Source organism: Dipodomys spectabilis, unplaced genomic scaffold, assembly GCF_019054845.1.
Source record: "Dipodomys spectabilis isolate Male_0828 unplaced genomic scaffold, ASM1905484v1 ptg000089l, whole genome shotgun sequence".
Lineage (NCBI taxonomy): Eukaryota > Metazoa > Chordata > Mammalia > Rodentia > Heteromyidae > Dipodomys > Dipodomys spectabilis.
In genome coordinates, this window is record NW_024870766.1 from 21,302,692 (window position 1) to 21,322,126 (window position 19,435).

Sequence of the window (19,435 nt, forward strand, 5' to 3'; positions counted from 1 at the left end):
GACATCCCAAACACATGAGAAGTATAGGTGTGCACTAAAAGCTCTCTAAGATTTCTCTCCTATTGTAATGCATTTGATTGTTGTAACTTAGTATTGCTCTCTTTAAATTAATAACCAATTATTCACCTATCAATCATAACAGCCTACTACCTCTTGAGCCTACATAGTTGCAACAAACGAAGTCAAAGCAAATGACTAAATAAAATTTTTAAAAAAGCAAATAACTATATTAACAATAGGAAATAATAAAATACAATAATACAAAGAATGAGGCAATCATTTTCTTAGTCTACTTGAGTATGGAGAATGCCTGCTGTTATGATTGCCTGTAGGCAGCAAGTTGAAATAAACTGGGTAGATTCTAGATAAAACTACTAAAACTTCTGAAGTTGTATAGGAAATAAAGATTGAAAGTTTCAATTTCTACAGAAAACCATTCTAAATAACTCTAGCTACTTCTAAATATATTGTTAATGTCAAGGAAAGCACATTACCTTCTTCCTAGAAGATATGACCAAGAATTATCTAGAAAGCCTGGATATCATTAATCTATATATAGTCAGTAAATATGCTTAAAATTTCTTCTGAAAATTCTTATACAAATATGATTTTCAATATTAAGTTTAATATAAAACCTAGGTTTTATGTTTTAGAATTAGAAAAACATTAAAATCATTAACAAATTATTTAGATAATCATTGATTCTTGGAAAATGCAGTAAGAAATCTCTGAATATTCAAAAATCGTCAATTAAGATTTAAGTAATGATTATGGGAATTTTGGAAAAGTTGTTTTCTCCTCTACCTTCTAAAAACTAAAAGTGAGTTTTCTTAGTTATAGAAAATATAAAAGCACATTTTTAATATATACATATATATGTGTATCTCCAGAAAACAAAGATACATTGATGGAAGATGTATCAAGTGGTTTCATTCTTGAAAAGATAATTCAGCTAATTTTGGTAAAACAAAACAATACTAATCTACAGAGTGAAAATCAGTAGCTTAGTCCAATTCATGTCAAAAGCCAGCATCAGCATGCATAAATATTTTTCTATTCATAATAAAAAAATGCTAGACTTCAAAGTAGTTTGTGCTTTTGTAGCCAATTACTGATTTCAATTATAATTAACAAATAGATTTCATTTCAAAACAGGATTTAAACCAAATGGCATTAAGTACTATTATATTCATAGTTTAATGTTTCAAAGAAGTACTATTAAGTGCATAACAGAAAGTGGCACATTGTTGGAGCTGTACTATAACTCATAAACTCTCAAAGTTGTTGCAACAACCAGTGTCCTGGCTGTCAACACTAGACTCCCTTTCCAAACAAGCAAACAAAGGAAACAACTCAGTTAAAATAATACGAATATGGAGCAGTACCATATCACCTTTAGTATAATAACAAAACCATGGAAACAAATCTCAAACTATTTCCCACATACCCAACAACTAATAACAAAATAGCACTTTTTAAAATGCACATCATTTCAAAATCACTATTCTAGCCAGTAAAAATCCAACTGAACTAAAATTCTAATATGGCCTTGGCCAACAGTATGAACCAATAATACACAGAATATATATACAGAATGATGGAAAAGAAACAGAACTATATAGAGGTAACTTATTTTCACTGTCAAGTTACTACCAGATTTCATGATAATACACCCTTCTATTACAAGTACCTAAAACATTTCCAGCATGTCTACTATCTTACTTCAGGACAACTTACTGTTAAGATTAATTGATGTTTTGTGTAATAACTATTCAGAGACAAAGGTCTTAAAGGGCTGTTTAATGAAAAATTTTCAGTATAACTATATAAAGTAGAAAAGTCTCTTAAAGTTTTCTCTTGCTTACTATTACACTTATCCAATCTCAGCTCTATTATCGTTCTTTTAGCCAGAGTAGAGTATTGTCACTACTTAAGTGCAATAAATTGGCCCCTTATAACATGTAAAAGAGGTAGTTTTGAGACTGCCAGCATTTACTTTTAGACAAAACTAGGGGGAATAAAGCTTTTCAAATATCACTTTAATTATATATTTTGTGTAGTAATAAAATAAATGATGTTAGTATTTCTATTAATATAATGCTAACAATTACTTTTGAGTGGGATGCCACATTGATTGGAGGATTAAAGGCACTTTGGAAAGATGGCAGGTGCAAAGAGGGCATGCTCATCTCCCCTTTTTGTTCCTAAACTTAGGCGACAAAGCTCTCCCATGGCAGTTATGCTCCTAGTAGAAGACAAGGAAAATTTTTGATGGTGTCACTACTGAGAGAATGCAGTAGGCCGAGACCGTGTCAAGATAGGTCTTATCTTCTTGAAACTTCTTCTTATAATTTGGTCACTTGCCTTTGTTTAACCTAGTTGCCACTTATGTGGGTCTTCATTTCTCTATGAGGACTCTTATGTCACATAAAGCTTATATTAATTGTTTCTAATTCTTTCTTGCTAATCTGTCATTGTTGATCTAGTTTTTCAGGTTGAGCGGGGATCCAAAGAGGGAATTCATTTCCTACCCAATACTGACCGATAGGATTTCTATCACTATGCAATTTTTAAACAATTTAGAAAATTGTGGTTTGTATGTCTTTAACTGCAAACTGCTACCAATTATTTCTGTGATGTAAAGAAGGTCGTTCTAACTAGACCCAGTCAACCAGCGCAGAACATGTGTCAGTCCTTTTAAGTCTTTAAGGTTTTTATTTTCTCATAAGCTATAAGCAAACACACATGTACTTCAATAGGTTCAAAACACCTATGATATTTACAAAGACATTTCAAAACATATATTGTTATATTACAAAACCTCCAATCTGTCTTGGCTAAATTTCCCGAGCAACCCCTCTGACTTACACTTGGTGCCATCTTTGAAATCCATTTATATCAGTAAGAAGACATAAGATGACTTACCGGACCAAAAGAATTACTGTCAAAACTGTGTCCATGATGATCACCTTCAACCCAAATGTGACCACGAGGGACTTTGACATACCGGTTTTTATGTCCTATGGTTCTGGAAATAAACAGAATAACTGCTGAGATAAGAACAGAAAGGAAACCTCCAACAGCTAAACAGACAAACTCAGAAAGGGCAGAAACGTTAGGAAGATACAACAGATAGGTTTACCTTGAAGCCACTCCATACCTTCCTTTTTAAGTAAAATGTAGTTAGGTCCTTGTAAAGCCTATCTACAGTTTCTCTTTCCTTTCATATTTCTGTAAGTAGAAATTCTGCACTTAAATAAAAAACACTAATACCAAATATAATGTTTTGCTATTTCATTTAATAAATCAGATCTAAATATATACTTATGAAATTTTATGTGCCTCACAAAAAAGTTGCATTTTGCAATCTTTATTAAATTTTGTAAATATTTATTCATTTTATGTGGCAGTACTTGGGTTTTGAAATCAAGGCCTCATACTTACTAAACAGGCAATCTATTGCTGAGCCACATAACTCCAATGCTTTTTGGCACTAGCTATTTTTTGGTTATTTAACCAGGAGTGTATGTATACCATGATTCTCCTGTTTTATGCTTTCCATTGTGGATGGGATGGCAAATGTATGCCACCAGACCAAGCTTCTTTCTTTAGGATGGAATCTTTTGAACTTCTCTGCCCAGGCTAGTCTAGAACCATGATCCTCCTAATATCAGCTTCCCATGTAGCTGAGTGATAGGCGCTACCACATCTAGCTCTAACATTTTGCTCTTTATGTTACTGTTCAGCTTTTCCAATTTGTTTGTAGATAACTTAAGATTTCATCTTTTCAGAAAAATAAACTTCTAAAATCAATGGCTCTTTTTATAACCTATTTAAGACTTTAAAATTTAGTATTTATATGAAAGAACATTATCTGGATGATGTCTTGTTAAAGATAAACTAACATTATCAGTTAAATGCTTTGATCATCACTGATTATTCTTAAAATGAGAAACATTTTAAATCTCTTAAAGATTAAAAACCAACAAGAGATGATATTTATAGAATTCCTACATTCTTAATACTGGCAAGGAAATGGACATAACTTTTTTCAAACAGTGTCAGTGGCAATCTAAGAGGATACAATATTTTTGTATGCTTTTCCATTTGGGATCTACTTTGCTAAGGTTTTCCAGACACATGCATTTTGCCCTTAGATCTATTTACTCTATGTGTAGAAATCCACTGCCTGAAAATAATCTGAAATTGGGACAAACGTTTATTATCAATGAGGTTCAACTCAGTTGTTTTATAGCCTTGTCTTTAAAAAAATCATTTTATCTAAATACTCAATAACAAAGAATTGGTTTATAGTTTAGTACAACCAATCAAATTTGAATCAAGTGCTATCCCAATACTACAATCAATTTCCCCTTCTCTTGTTTCCTCATACACATGGAAAATGTCTAGCACAAAGAAGCTTTAAAATAAATTTTTTTCTGAATGGACAGATGATTGGATGGATAGATAGATGATGGATGGATGAGAGAAAGGACATGTCCCTCAGGGCTATAGAGTTCCGAATCTGAGATTGGCATTGTGTTCTTGATGTGGAATCCCTACAGGAACATTTTTCTTCTGTACAAGTTGTATATGTTCAGAATAATACATAAAAGAAGGAAAACTACACATTAACTGGTACTACAGAATTTGAAACCATTCCTTTTCTAGGTTGGTTTTTAATTTTCAAGATAATTTCAGTGTTGATTTGCTTTGCTTTAGATCAGTAAGTCACTCATGCAAGGAAGCAATGTTGTGGCCATTAGAACCCCACAGTAACTTAATGACTGCTGTTATTTTTAATTACTACTGGGAAGAAGGATTTTAGCTTTTCAGAGAGAAGCAAAAACAAGTTGAACACATCTAACCATCATCATATACTTGGCAATATAAGTGTTCTTCAATTAAAATCATGCCATTAGTCCTTGACAACAGTACTGCCTTTATCATGAGGATTGCTGCTAGGAACTAATATCCTTCATCAAGTGTTAATAATAAGACTTTACTTTCCTAATTGTTGGTAAAACAGATTCTTCTAATAACTCCAAACATTTGTGCTCACCCGATTAAACAAAGTATTTTTAATATATACTTTCCCCCCATTTTTGTTTCTTCTAATAACTGCTTAAGAATCATGGAGCTAGGCACCACTAGCTCATACTGCAATCCTAGCTACTCAGGTGGCTGAGATCTGAGGAACAAGGTTCAAAGCCAGCCCTGGCAGGAATGTCCCTGATGGGTCATGGGTATGCACGTATAAGAATAACATAGTGTGCATAGCATATAACACTATTCCAGGTTTCAGACATTCATTGTGGGTCCTGGAATACATTCCAAATAGGTCAATGTGAACTGTGGTGTCCATGGATATGTATAAATGCACATATAGTCACAGTGTTTGGGACTATCTAATGATATGAGAGACATAGGAATCTCTGAATGGAGCCATATTCTAACAGCTGTCAGCATGTACAACACTGATCAGCTAGGTATCAGAAAACCAGGTCTCTTGTTCCTAGAACTGTTCAACTTAATAAGAATTCCTTACTGTTAAGAAAGTTACTAACCAAGATCTCAGATCTCATGGCAACCTCAAATGCTTGGCAATTACTACCTTGAGACTACAGGGAAAAAGGATTCTGAAGTCTTAGTGAGACTTAGTGAGTCTTCTGAGACTTAGTGAGAACTACTGGTTGATGATTTATGTCTCTCTCATGTTCAGCAATTGGGAGTGGCAGTGTCTATAGTATATGGAACAATAATGATAATATACATACCATAAACTACATAAAACTTGCCTGGTTATTGAGAATATAAAAAAATTGAATTGAATCAAGAAATTCCTGGTTGTGAAAAACAAAAGAAATATGTAGTGAATCCAGCAATAAAGTAGAAAGTTTTAAGCCAGACATATTCTAGGAACTAGCAAAACCAGCTTGAGCATTTATGTCATTTAAACCAAGGAATCAAGACACTTGTGATAGAAAACAACCACACTATCAAAGTGCCAGTGGCAGTTGTACATTTTCTAGCACTGACCATCACATCGAACAACCTGAAGTACACCTTTTATCTAGCGATCTTAAGTCCCCCTATTACTTTCTTTATTGCATCCATTAACACTTGCTATACCTTTGTAGGTTTATGAGTATACTATCCACCCCTTCTAGAATATAACCAGTGGAATTGTGTCTTTCTTACTCACAAAAATACCACAGCAGCCTAGAAGACTATATTGTACAACGTGATGAAGAATGATGATGAATGACAAATAACCAAAGAGTGAAGAATACTACCAAAAGGGCAGAAAAATAAATTGTAAAGCCCACAGGTTGTAGAAAGAGACAAAACCAATCTTAATCTTGACACTATTACCCACAAGTAAGCCTGTAAATGCACTTCATAGGCCAGTGTGGTGGCCCCTGTCTATAACTGTAGCTACTTAGGAAGTAGAGAACAAGAGAGCATCCTAGTCAGCCCAAGAAAAGTCAGTGAGATCTCATCTAAAAAATAATCTAAAGCCAAAGGAATGGGAAGTCTGGTTCAACTGGTAGATGGCCCTGAGTTCAATTCCCAGTCTTTAAATTTCAATTCCCCAGTCTTTAAAATGGGATTGATATGAACACTTTCAACCTTATGTAATTTTAAACATCTTCCTTTATAATAGAAGGCACATAAGTATTATTAACTCAAAGAGTTATTCAGTGGACAAATGTATCATTCAATGAACATTAAGTAACGGCTGAATATAGTTCTGTTGCATAGTCAGAAGACAGTGAGAGGTAGTTATTATTGCCATTGTCTATGTTGGCCCATTATTTTCTTTCATTTTATAATTCAGAATGTGCTCAGGCTTCCCTATCTATTAGCATCAGTCTCTTCAAATTACCTGAACTATGCTTCAATAATTTCTTTTTCTCACAGTTGTGCTCTGACTGTAGACTATTTTTAATAATACAATGAATCTTTTTCTTTTATTCTTATTTCCTTCTGGGATACTAGTATATGAAAACACAATATATCTGTTTGTGAATATTAAAATATGTAGAGGGTAGTACATTAGAGTACAATTTATTTGTGGTCTCATCTACATCTCTCATCCATAGCTGAGTGTTGACTCTAACATACAGTAATTTACAAGGATATCAGACAGGCTTTTTTTTTTTGGGGGGGGGGGGAGGGATCCGGTCGTGGGGCCAGAACTCTGGGCCTGGGCACTGTCCCTCAGCTCTTCAGCTCAAGGCTAGTACTCTACCACTTGAGCCACAGCGCCACTTCTGGCTTTTTGCTTTTTGCTTATGTGGTGCTGAGGAATCGAACCCAGGGCCTCAGGCATGCAAGGCAAGCGCTCTACCACTGTGCCACCTTCCCAGCCCCCCAGACAGGCTTTAAAGAACTCTTTGAGCTGTAGAGCTATGGTAAATTCATGCCACATACATAGAATATATTCTGTCTCTCAGATTTCAATCTAAAATTTTAAAAAATAAGCCAAAGTAGCTTTAAAATTATGTTGTGAATATATTGGGATAGACCTTTCCAAGATTGCAAAAGAAATATAATTCTCCTAATAGAATTTCTGTAGAGAAGAGATTTTAAATAGCTTTGCACTCCTAAATTCACATAAAAGAAAGACAAGATAATCCTTTAGGTGATTTAACAGTTAAGTAAGGTGTCAGCCCACAAGGTTGTAGGTATCAATAGCCTGAAAATAATTTTGTTTTTGGCAGTCAGAAATGAGTTCTATATGGTATTCTAACTACCTGTCCAAGAAAAAAGAGAGAGAGACACTTTTAGTACTAGCTTTACCAAGACATGTTACCTAGGTCTTATAAATGGAATGCAGAACGATTGCCTCCAACTTGATTTGACCTTGAAAACAATGTTTTGTAAATCTCTGAACCTTTTCAGTGTCATCACTTGACTACAAAAATTTTCTTCACAGTGTGGCTGACATCAGGAAAGCAACTCCATTCATAATAAACCCACAAAAAATAAAATACCTAGGAATTAACTTAACCAAAGAAGTGAAGGACCTCTATGATGAAAACTTTAAAAACTTGAAAAAAGGAAATCAAAACAGAACTTGAAAGTGGCAAAACCTCCCATGCTCCTGGATTGGAAGGATCAATATCGTGAAAATGGCAACACTTCCAAAGGCTATCTACAAATTCAATGCAATACCTATCAATATCCCAACCTCATTCTTCAATGAAATAGAAGAAGCAATCCAAAGATTACTATGGAAGAATGAAAGACCCCAAATAGCAAAAACAATCCTTAGTAGAAAGAATAGTGCTGGAGGAATATCAATACCAAACTTCAAATTCTACTACAAAGCCATAGTAATCAAAACAGCTTGGTACTCCCACAAGAACAGACCTGAGGACCAATGGAATAGAACTGAAGATAGAATTGAACCCACAGACACATAGCCACCTAATCTTTGATAAAGGAGCTAAAAAAAAAAAAAAAAAAAGAATGGAAGAAAGACAGCCTCTTCAGTAAATGGTGCTGGCAAAATTGGTTAAACACCTGTAGAAAATTAAAGCTAGATGCATATCTATCATCCTGCAGCAGAATCAACTCCAAATGGATCAAATACCTCAAAGTGAAAGCAGATACCCTGGAAACATTACAGGAAGGAATAGGAAAAACTCTAGGGCTCCTTGGCACAGGCTGAAATTTTCTTAATAAGTACACAGAAACACAACAAATCAAAGAAAGGTTGGACAAATGAGATTGCATTAAACTGCAGAGTTTCTGCATAGCAAAGGACACAGCTAACAAGATCAATTGAAAGTCCAAGAATTGGAAGAAGATTTTCAATAGCCATACAACATTGAGATTCCTCCTTACCTCAGTTAGAATGGCTACAATCAAGAATAATAATAATAACAACAGATGGTGGAGGGGATGTGGCCGGAAGGGAACCCTACTACACTTTTGGTGAGAGTGTAAACTTCTTCAACCACTCTGGAAAGCAGTATGGAGTTCCTCAAAAGACTCTACAAAGAGCTCAGCTAAGACCCAGCAATCCCACTTTTGGGCATTTGCCCAGACGATCACAAACAAGGCCTTACTAAAGCTACCAGCACAACCATGTTTATCGCAGAATTATTCACCATAGCTAAGATACGGAACCAACCCAGATGCCCCTCAGTACATGGATGGATCAAGAAAATGTGGTATGTGTGTGTGTACACACACACACATACATATACATAATATATATTACATAATATATTATTATACATGTATGTGTATATATATATATATATATTATATATAATGGAATTCTATGCTTCTGTTAGAAAGAGTGACACCACCCCATTTGTTAGGAAATGGAAAGACTTGGAAATAATCATATTAAGTGAAGTAAGCCAGGCCCAAAGAAACATAGGTCCCATGGTTTCCCTTATTTGCAATAACTAGTATACATCTAGGATAATCTTACCAGACAAGCAGAAAAGGTCAAAAGCTATGTACACATGACCATATAAAATGATGCTAAGCAAAATGAATCCCAAGATATGGACACAAGAGAAATTTTTTTAATGTATTATGTGATTTTTTTAATTTCTTTTGTGTGTTCTTCCCCCTATGGTATATTCCCCTGCTGTCAATGTATTTGATTTGGTACCTTGCATCTTGTATATACATTTACCTAATTTGGAGAAGGGAAGGGAAATAACAAAATGCTGAAGCAATGACACAGGATGACCCATTAAAACAATGAAACTCACAATATACTTTACAACTTAAGAGGGGGTTGTGGGGGAGGGAAGGGATAGTAGGAGAAAAACAAAGGAGGGGAAAACAGTGCTAGACAAGAAATGTACTCATTACCTTATTCATGTAACTAACCCCTCTGTACAGCATCCTGATAATAAAATTTTAAAAATTCTCTTCACATATTTCTTTAGTTCAAGAAGATACCATCTTATTAAAATGCATTTCCCAAATGCACGTGCTCACATATACCATGTAGAATTAGGACAGATAATTTGTATTAATCATTTAAGATTATAGGTATTTTTCTTTTGGGAGATGGTCAGTCCTGGGGCTTGAACTCAGTGCCTGGGTGCTTTCCATGAGCTTTTTAAAATTTTTTCGCGCTCAAATCAATTGGTTTACTACTTGAGCCACACTCCACTTTTAGCTTTCTGGTGGCTTCAAACCACAGTCTTCAAATCTCACACCTATGGCATGAGCCAGAGATAGCCAGTTTGATTAGAGATATTCTCATTTCTTTATTTTTCCAACTATTCTATTGATTTACTCACTGTCAAGATGGGTACACTGAGGTATACTCTGCCCTGGATTCTGGATTTGGGTCCTTAAAATGACCAGCAAAGATAGCATAAGGCCCAGGAACATTAAAAGTTGGAACAAAGGCCTTACCATTATTGGTAAGTAGAATCACGGGGGGAAAACATTCTATCATTGGAAAGGAAAATGGGGGAGGGGGCGACTTCTAGTCTCTGAATGAGGAAAAAAATTTCCCTTAAGAATCTATCTCCTGGGCTGGGAAGGTGGCTCAGTGGTAAAGTGCTTGCCTTGCATGCCTGAGGCCCTGGGTTCAATTCCTCAGCACCACATAAGCAAAGAAAGAAAAAAGCCGGAAGTGGCGCTGTGGCTCAAGTGGTAGAGTGCTAGCCTTGAGCTGAAGAGCTGAGGGACAGTGCCCAGGCCCAGAGTTCTGGCCCCACGACCGGACCCCCCCCCAAAAAAAAAAAGAAAAAAAAGAATCTATCTTCTTTTGCTCTCAAGTAATGTTATGGTCAATTTCACACCACAGATATATTTTGGGAAAGTTAGGAGTTAACTAATTGATCCTGCACACCTGTGTCCTAAAACTGAGTGTTGGGGTTTTCTGTAAATAAATTCCAACCAATAGGAACCCAGAATCCCAAATAAAATATGCCACAAGTAAATAGCTGCCATTAGTGACAGGACAGAAAATGAACAATAGAATTAGTCACTCCCAATAATTTCAAACACAAACTTTACCAAACACAGTATATAGACTATGTATATTTCAAAAATCAAAAACATTTAAAACATAAGCAAAACTGTCATAGTTTTTAAAGACAGATATTTTATAAAGAGCCAAGCAGAACATCTAAAAGTTTAAAAATATGTAACTAAGTAAGTAGGTTAAAAAACAGATTGGTATTTTTAAAGTACTGAAGTAGAATATGTATATTTAAATTTTTCTTAGAAAATTCAACACACAAGAAAGAAATAAAACATATGAGAGATCTTGGAGAAATATGCCTCAGAGCATGATAAAGTATAATATCAAGTACTCAAAGCTCCAGAGGAAGAGACTAAAAAGAAACTAGGGTGGAGAATTTTCCAGAACTGATTATGGAATCAAAGTGAACAGTGAGATACATAAAAATTAAAACCTTTTAAATGTATACTTTTATTGTAACAATACTGTACAGAGCGGTTACAGTTACATGAGTAAGTCAATGAGTGCATTTCCTATCCAGCATTGTTACTCCCTCCTTTTTTCCCTCTAATATGCCTTTCTTCCCCACCTTCACATTTCCTCCCCCCCTCCAAATTGTAAAGTTTTTTCTTTTTTTTTTAATTGTGAAAATACCGTACAGAGGGGTTACAATTACATGGGCAAGGTGAGTGCATTTCTTATCAAGCATTGGTGCCTCCTTTGTTTCCTCTTACCATCCTTTCCCATCTCCCCCCTCACAACTACCCCCCTTACCCCACGCCAAAGATGTATAGTTCATTTTCGACATAAGATCTTATACATCTCATTGGTGCAATGGGTCTACCTGTATCCCTATTTAAACGATTTGTTTTTTTCCCTTCCTCTCCACAAATTATACCAACATCAAATACAGTGAGAGCAGGGTTATACCGTGGGGGAGGGACATACAAAGCAACAAAGAAATATCTTATAACTATGTTAGACACAATAGCAAGCAAGAAAAAACATTTGAGTCCTTAACTTGGGGTTCATTTTGCTTAATATCAACTTATCTGACAATTTCTGCTTGTCTCAGACATATACTAGTTATTGCAAATAAGGGAAACCATGGGACCTATGTTTCTTTGAGCCTGGCTTACTTCACTTAATATAATTTTTTCCAACTCTTTCCATTTCCTAACAAATAGGGTGATGTCATTCTTTCTGATGGAGGCATAGAATTCCATTGTGTATATACACCACATTTTCTTGATCCATTCATCTACTGAGGGACATCTGGGTTGGTTCCATATCTTAGCTATGGTAAATAATGCTGCAATAAACATAGTTGTGCTGGTAGCTTTAGTATAGTCTTGTTTGTGATCCAAAAGTGGGATTGCTAGGTCATAGGGAAGCTCTATGTGGAGTCTTTTGAGGAACCTCCATTCTTTTTCAACATAGTGTCTTGTACATCTCATTGTTACAATGGGTCAACCTGTATCCTTATTTCAGCATTTTGTTATTTCCCTTCCCCTCCCCAAATTAAAGTATATAAAAGTTGCAGGGCAACGGAATCAAATAGAGTGAAAACAGGGGTTATACCATAGGGGGAAGAACATAGAAAAGAAACAAAAAAAATCACATAGTACATTCAAAACAACAGTAAAAAATAAACCCTCTTGTGTCCCTATTTTGGGGTTGATTTCACTTAGCATCATTTTATATGGTCATATATACATAGCTTTTGACCTTTTCTGCTTGTCTGGTAAGATTATCCTAGATGTATACTAGTTATTGCAAATAAGGAAAATCATTGTATCTTTGTTTGTTTAGGTCTGGCTTACTTCGCTTAATATAATTTTTCCAAGTCTTTTCATTTCCTAACAAATGGGGCAGTATCATTCTTTCTGATGGAGGCATAGAATTCATTTATATGTACACACACACACACACACACACACACACACACACACACACACACACACACACCCCACATTTTGTTGATTCATTCATCTACTGAAGGGCATCTGGGTTGGTTCCACATCTTAGCTATGGTGAATAATGCTGTGATAAATGTAGTTGTGCTGGTGGCTTTATTATGGCCTTGTTTGTGATCATTTGGACAAATGCCCAGAATTGAGATGGCTGGGTCATAGGGGAGCTGTATGTAGAGTCTTTTGAGGAACCTCCATACTGCTTTCGAGAGTGGTTGAAGAAGCTTACACTCTCACCAACAGTGTAGTAGGGTTCCCTTTTGGCCACATCCCCTCCAGCATCTGTTGTTAGATTTCTTGATTAAGCTATTCTAACTGGTGAGGTAGAATCTCAATGTTGTTTTGATTTGCATTTCTTTTAAAAACTAAAACTTTTTAGTGTATGTAATGAAATAACACAACACTAATGAGGAGGATTGAGCCAAGTCCCAATCTGAAAAGGTTCTAGGGTGTGACAAAAGCCTAAAATGCCTTCAGAGGAATAATAAATTAAAAGCAGAGTTCAGTTGCTGGGGTATAATTTATATGAAATACAACTTGATGATTGAAAGTATGCAATTCAACACATTTAAAGAATCCATATAGTCACATAATCACTATGCAGATCAACATGTAAAATACTTAAGTCACCCCAAAGTTTTCTTGCCTCTAACCCTTCTCCATACACTCACTCTGGCTCTGGGACTTGGGGCTGTCCAGCTTTCTGTAATGTGCTTTAACCTTTTCTAGAATCTCACTTAAATGGAATGATTCCATGTGCATGCTTTCATTTCTAGGTTCTTTAATTTAGCTTAGTTCTTTTGAGATATTGCATGTTATTGTTACATTAGTAGTCTAAGGTAGTACTAAGATACTAGATACTACTAAGATACTTTCTTACTAAGATACTATTAAATTGAGTGAACACAATTTATCAATTAATAGTTTATGAACTGGGGCTGTTTCCAGTTTTTGTCTATATCTCAAAGCATCTATGAGGAAGTAAACATTTGTATGGATACATATTTGCATTTCTCTTGAGTGAAATAATCTGCAAGTTAAATGGCTGGGTCATATGGTGCTAGGGTTTCAGTGTCAGTCACCAGGAAAATTCATGTTGAAATTTAATAGCTATTGTTAACTGCAATAAGAAGCAAGAACTTTAAGAGGTAATTAGACGTTGAGGGCTTCACTCTCATGAATGGATTAAACACACTTATCACAAGTAGCTTCATTATAAAATGGAGATGGTCTCCTACTCCATACCCTCAGCCCCATCCTCTTTGTTTCCCCCCACTTCTCTGACTTCTCTCCCCTTTCACCCCATTTTTCTGTCTCTTTCTGCCTCATCTTCTCTTTGCAGTTCCATAATATGATGCCTCCTGCCAATTTATGATGCAGTAAACTGGCCCTGCCAGAACCCAGCACCTTAACCTTGGACTTCTCAGCTTCAAGAACTATGAGGAATAAATTTCTGTTCATTATAAATTATATAGTCTGTACTATTCCAGTACTGTTGCACAAAATGGAGTAAAACATATAAGTGGATATTTAAAGTATCAAACTGTTATCCAATGCACTATTACTAGTAATATATAAGATTTCTAATTGTTTCATGTCTCATCAACCTTTGATATTACATGGCTTTCTAATTTTAACCATTTTAGGGGCTTACAGTAGATTGAAGCTGCATTTCTCTAATAACTAACACTTTTTCTTTTTTTTTTTATTTGATTAGATATTTCTTTTTTTTAATTTTATTTTATTTGTGAACATACTGTACAGAGGGGTTACAATTACATGGGCAGGATAATGCGTACATTTCTTACCAAGCATTGCAGCCTCCTCCTTTGTTTACCCTTCACCTCCCTTCCCAGCCTCCCCCCTCCCTAACCCCCCCCCCCACACACACACACACCGACGTTGTAAAGCTCTTTTTGGACATGACAACTTGTACTTCTCATTGTTGCAACAGTTCCACCTGTATCCTTAAACGACTTGTTTTTCCCCATCTCCTCCACAAGTTATACTGACATCAAATATAGTGAAAGCAGGGGTTATACTGTGGGGGAGGGACATACAAAGCAACAAAGAGATAATCTTATAAATGCGTAACTAACACTTTTTCATGTTTATATTTTCTTTCAAGTATTTATTCAAATTTCAGACTTTAAAATGGTGGTTTATCTTTTTAGGTCTTAGAATTCTTTTTTATATATATTTTTATTGTAAAAATACTGTACAGAGGGGTTCAGTTACATGAGTAAGGTAATGAGTACACTTCCTATAGAGCATTGTTACCTCCTCCTCTGTTTTTCCCCTATCATCCCCTCCACCCCCACCTCCCCAATTCTTCCCACCCTCCGAAGTTGTAAAGTTCATTTTCACCATAGTGTCTTGTACATCTCATTGTTACAATGGGCCAACCTGTATCCTTATTTCAGCATTTTATTTCCTCAATCTAAATAAATCTTTTATTATACATGTCTTGAAAATATTTTCTTTTAATTTACATTGGTTTTCATTCCCTTAGCAATTTTTCTACAAAAAACATGTATTTTTAATGATAAATGAACTTTTAATTATAAATAAATTTAATCTCAATTAACTTTATTCAGAACATATTTCATCTTTGCTTAATCCCAAATCATAACAATTTTCCTTATGTTTCTTCTTCTAATTTTATGGTTTTCTTTTGAAACAATATTCATCTGGTATGAGGTACAGTTCAAGGTATTTTTGCATATGGATATCTAATGTTTTCAGCACTATTTTTGGAAAAGATTATTCTGTTTTCCTTGAATTACCTTGGCATCTTTGTCAACGATTATCACATATGGATGAATCTATTTCTGGAATCTTTATGCTCTTCCATTGATATTCATGCCAAAATCACAATGCCATGATAATTTTGACTAAATCAGGTAGAGTGAGTCTTCCAATGTCATTCTTGTTCCAAACTACATTAGCTATTTTAGATAATTTCTATTTCCAAATAAATTTTAGAATCACCCTTTTGTCTATACAGAGTATGAGTCAATACTGTGGCCTTTTTTAATGTTAAGAAGAGAGCATTCCTTTTTTTTTCTTTTAACCATTAACATGATCTCAACAGTATGTTTTTCATAAATACTCTTCAGAGTGATGAATTTGCTCTATGTGTAATTTTGCCATGTGTTTTCATTATGAGTGGGTGCTAAGATGATTACATGATTGTTCTTTTGAAACTTGTTAATTTACTGAACACAGTGACTTATTCTTAAGTGTAAAAATTATTCACACTGATAGGACACATCCAGAATCCTGATCTTTTCTACCTCCTAACTACTTAGGATTGCAGACTAAGCCAGTGTACCAGGCAAGGCAATATTTTTCTTAAAATCCCACTGAATTCTGTGACTATCTCCTTCTTCCTCTAGTACTTAGTTCCACAAAGACTATCTTACCCTCTAAGTCTTCAATATGTCTTTTCAATGCTGAGAGATGCTAGACTCTTTTGTAGTCTAGAACAAAAAGCCACCTTTATGGATAAAGTTGGAAGCAATGGTCAAGTTTTCTGTTTGTCTCCATTCTCTTATGGATCACAGTTTTGAGTTATCTGCTACTCAATGGCTGAAAATATTTAATTTTTATTATAACTTTTCAGTTGCTAATTGCAGAAAGACAATCTCTACATCACCTTCTTTCATGAGTAGGAGCATATGTATATGTATATATATGTAAATATATGTAAATATTTGTTAGTTTCTGCATATGCTGCTTATGAGAGAAAGGCATAAAGGAACAAACACAGACAATGAAAAAAGGGAAAAGATGAAGGATGAGGAAGGAAAGAAGGTTGAGAAAGAAGAGGAAGCAAGGAAAATAGTAACTATATTAATAAAATGATGATGAAAATCAGGTCTTTAAGATAAAACTGGGATTCAATTGGACCTGATAAAAGATCATTAGTGGGCTGGGAAGGTGGCTCAGTGGTAGAGTGCTTGCCTCGCGTGCATGAGTCCCAGGGTTCGATTCCTCAGCACACATAAGCAGAAAAAAAGCTGGAAGTGGTACTGTGGCTCAAGTGGTAGGGTGCTAGCCTTGAGCTGAAGAGCTAAGGAATAGCAACCAAATCCAGAGTTCAGCCCCAACTACTGACAAAAAAAAATCATTAGTGCTTATTTTTATCCTGTAGAATTTTAAGCCAAAATTCTTCAATATCTGAAGTTAAATTGTGTTTCTTAAAGTCCATGGTCAGAGGAGTCTACAAACACCTAAGATTCCTTTTAGCAAGAGCATGAGAAGCACTCTGGTTGTCCATTCTTAGTTTGGAGCCAACATCAGACAAATGTTTACTTTGCAATTAAACCTTGCAATGTTAAGACTCATACTCCTATACTTGCAGCATGTATTGAATTTGAAATGAAGCTTATGCAATTGATAGAAAGTGGATTTAAGCAAAAGAATGATCTTGTTTCTAGGACACCTGTAGCTACCTGAAAATGATTATTTTTCTTGAGATCATTGTTGGAAAGATCAGAGAAATGACTCAGGAAGTCCTCTCTGCAGAGATAATGAAACAGAGGAAAAAAGCATCTAAATGATGTCATCTAACTAGGTAATGGCAGGGCAACTCCATAATTTCCTTCCCACTGCACCATGGAGTATATCTACTTGAGATTCCAAACAAGAGGTCTTAACATCTCTTCACTAGGAAAAATGTAAACGCTATTTTCTAAATAGGCTCTAGACTGTTGCTAGGTGATAAGAGCAAATCTATTTAGCACATTTAAATGAAAAGACAGGTTTATACATCTTCACAATGAAGTTGGGGAATGAATTTTGCAAGTTTAATCTGAATACACAGTATGGCTAATTATTTTTGTGATGAATATTCCTGATATTTTTTCTTTTTTTGTTTTTCCTATATATATATATGTTTTTATTGTGAAAATACTGTACAGAGGGGTTACAATTACATGGGCAAGATAATGAGTACATTTCTTATCAAGCATTGTAGCCTCCTCCTTTGTTTCCCGTTCCCATCCCTTCCCATCCTCCGCCCCCACCTCCACACTCCCCCCACCGAAGTTGTAAAGTTCGTTTTCGACATAACGACTTGTACATCTCATTGTTGCAATGGGTCCACCTGTATCCCTATTTAAACGATTTGTTTTTCCCCTTCCCCTCCACAAATTATAACGACATCAAATACAGTGAAAGCAGGGGTTATACTGTGGGGGAGGGACATACAAAGTAACAAAGAAATAATCTTATGTGTTGGAAACAATCACATGAAAGAAAAAAAAGCATTTGAATACATACCTTAGGGTTCATTTCCCTAACATCACCTTATATGACCTTTCTGATTGACTCAGACATATACTAGATATTGCAAATAAGGGAAACGATGGGACCTATGTTTCTTTGGGCCTGGCTTACTTCACTTAATATAATTTTTTCCACGCCTTTCCATTTCCTAACAAATGGGGCAATGCCATTCTTTCTGATGGAGGCATAGAATTCCATTGTGTATATATACCACATTTTCTTGATCCATTCATCTACTGAGGGGCATCTGGGTTGGTTCCATATCTTAGCTATAGTAAATAGTGCTGCAATAAACATAGTCGTGCTGGTAGCTTTAGTATAGCCTTGTGATCATTTGGGTAAATGCCCAAAAGTGGGATTGCTGGGTTATAGGGGAGCTCTATGTGGAGTCTTTTTAGGAACCTCCATACTGCTTTCCAAAGTGGTTGAACAAGTTTATACTCCCACCAACAATGCAGTAGGTTCCCTTCTGTCCACATCCCCTCCAGCATCTGTTGTTATTAGAGTTCTTGATTTTAGCCATTCTAACTGGAGTGAGTTGGTATCTCAGTGTTGTTTTGATTTGCATTTCTTTTATGGCTAGGGAGGTTGAACATTTCTTCATGTGTCTATTGGCCATCCTTCTTTTCTCTTCAGAGAAGTTTCCTGATATTTTTTCTAAATGTGGATTATAGGAACACAAATGGAACCATTTTTAAAAACTAAAAACACACAAACCTTTCCCTCTCTTGAAAAATTCATTTGAAAACATCTGTAGTTGTCCAAAATTGATCCATGCAATTGTTACTGAGAATTTGAGAAATGTCATTATTTACTAAGTATCAGAGTCTACATATGCTCCATCAGTACATGAATACAGTGTAATCTCCACAGAAACTAGGGGAATGGCCCAGCAGGGGTTGTGCAGTTCATGCAGTTCAATCTGTACATTTCACTTGGTATATAAGAATAAGGTTTTTGAGGATAACTGTGAGAATAAGGTTTGTATATTTTATTTGTTGGGATAAATCAACATTTATGGAATGACTACTGGGTAAAATTATCTAAATGCCATGGCTGAGGGTTCAAGAAGGACTAAGGTCCAGTCCTTGTGACCAAATCAAAATATAAGGAATAAAGATAGACAATGAAATACAGAATCCTAATATGAATATTTGAATCAAGGTATGAATATGATAAGTATCAACAGGTTAAGGAGGTAGTGGGAATCCAA

The 19,435-nt window shown here is 35.3% G+C and overlaps 1 protein-coding gene across 1 annotated transcript in view; it reads right to left on the reverse strand.

Moving 5' to 3' along the window:
* The window catches only part of Immp2l (inner mitochondrial membrane peptidase subunit 2), an 850,586-nt gene that overhangs the window by 184,310 nt on the left and 646,841 nt on the right, over positions 1-19,435 (reverse strand). Inside the window, exon 6 of the mRNA XM_042684687.1 lies at positions 2,926-3,028. Within this exon, the coding sequence (XP_042540621.1) occupies positions 2,926-3,028 (103 nt within the window). The remainder of the gene's footprint in view (positions 1-2,925; positions 3,029-19,435) is intronic.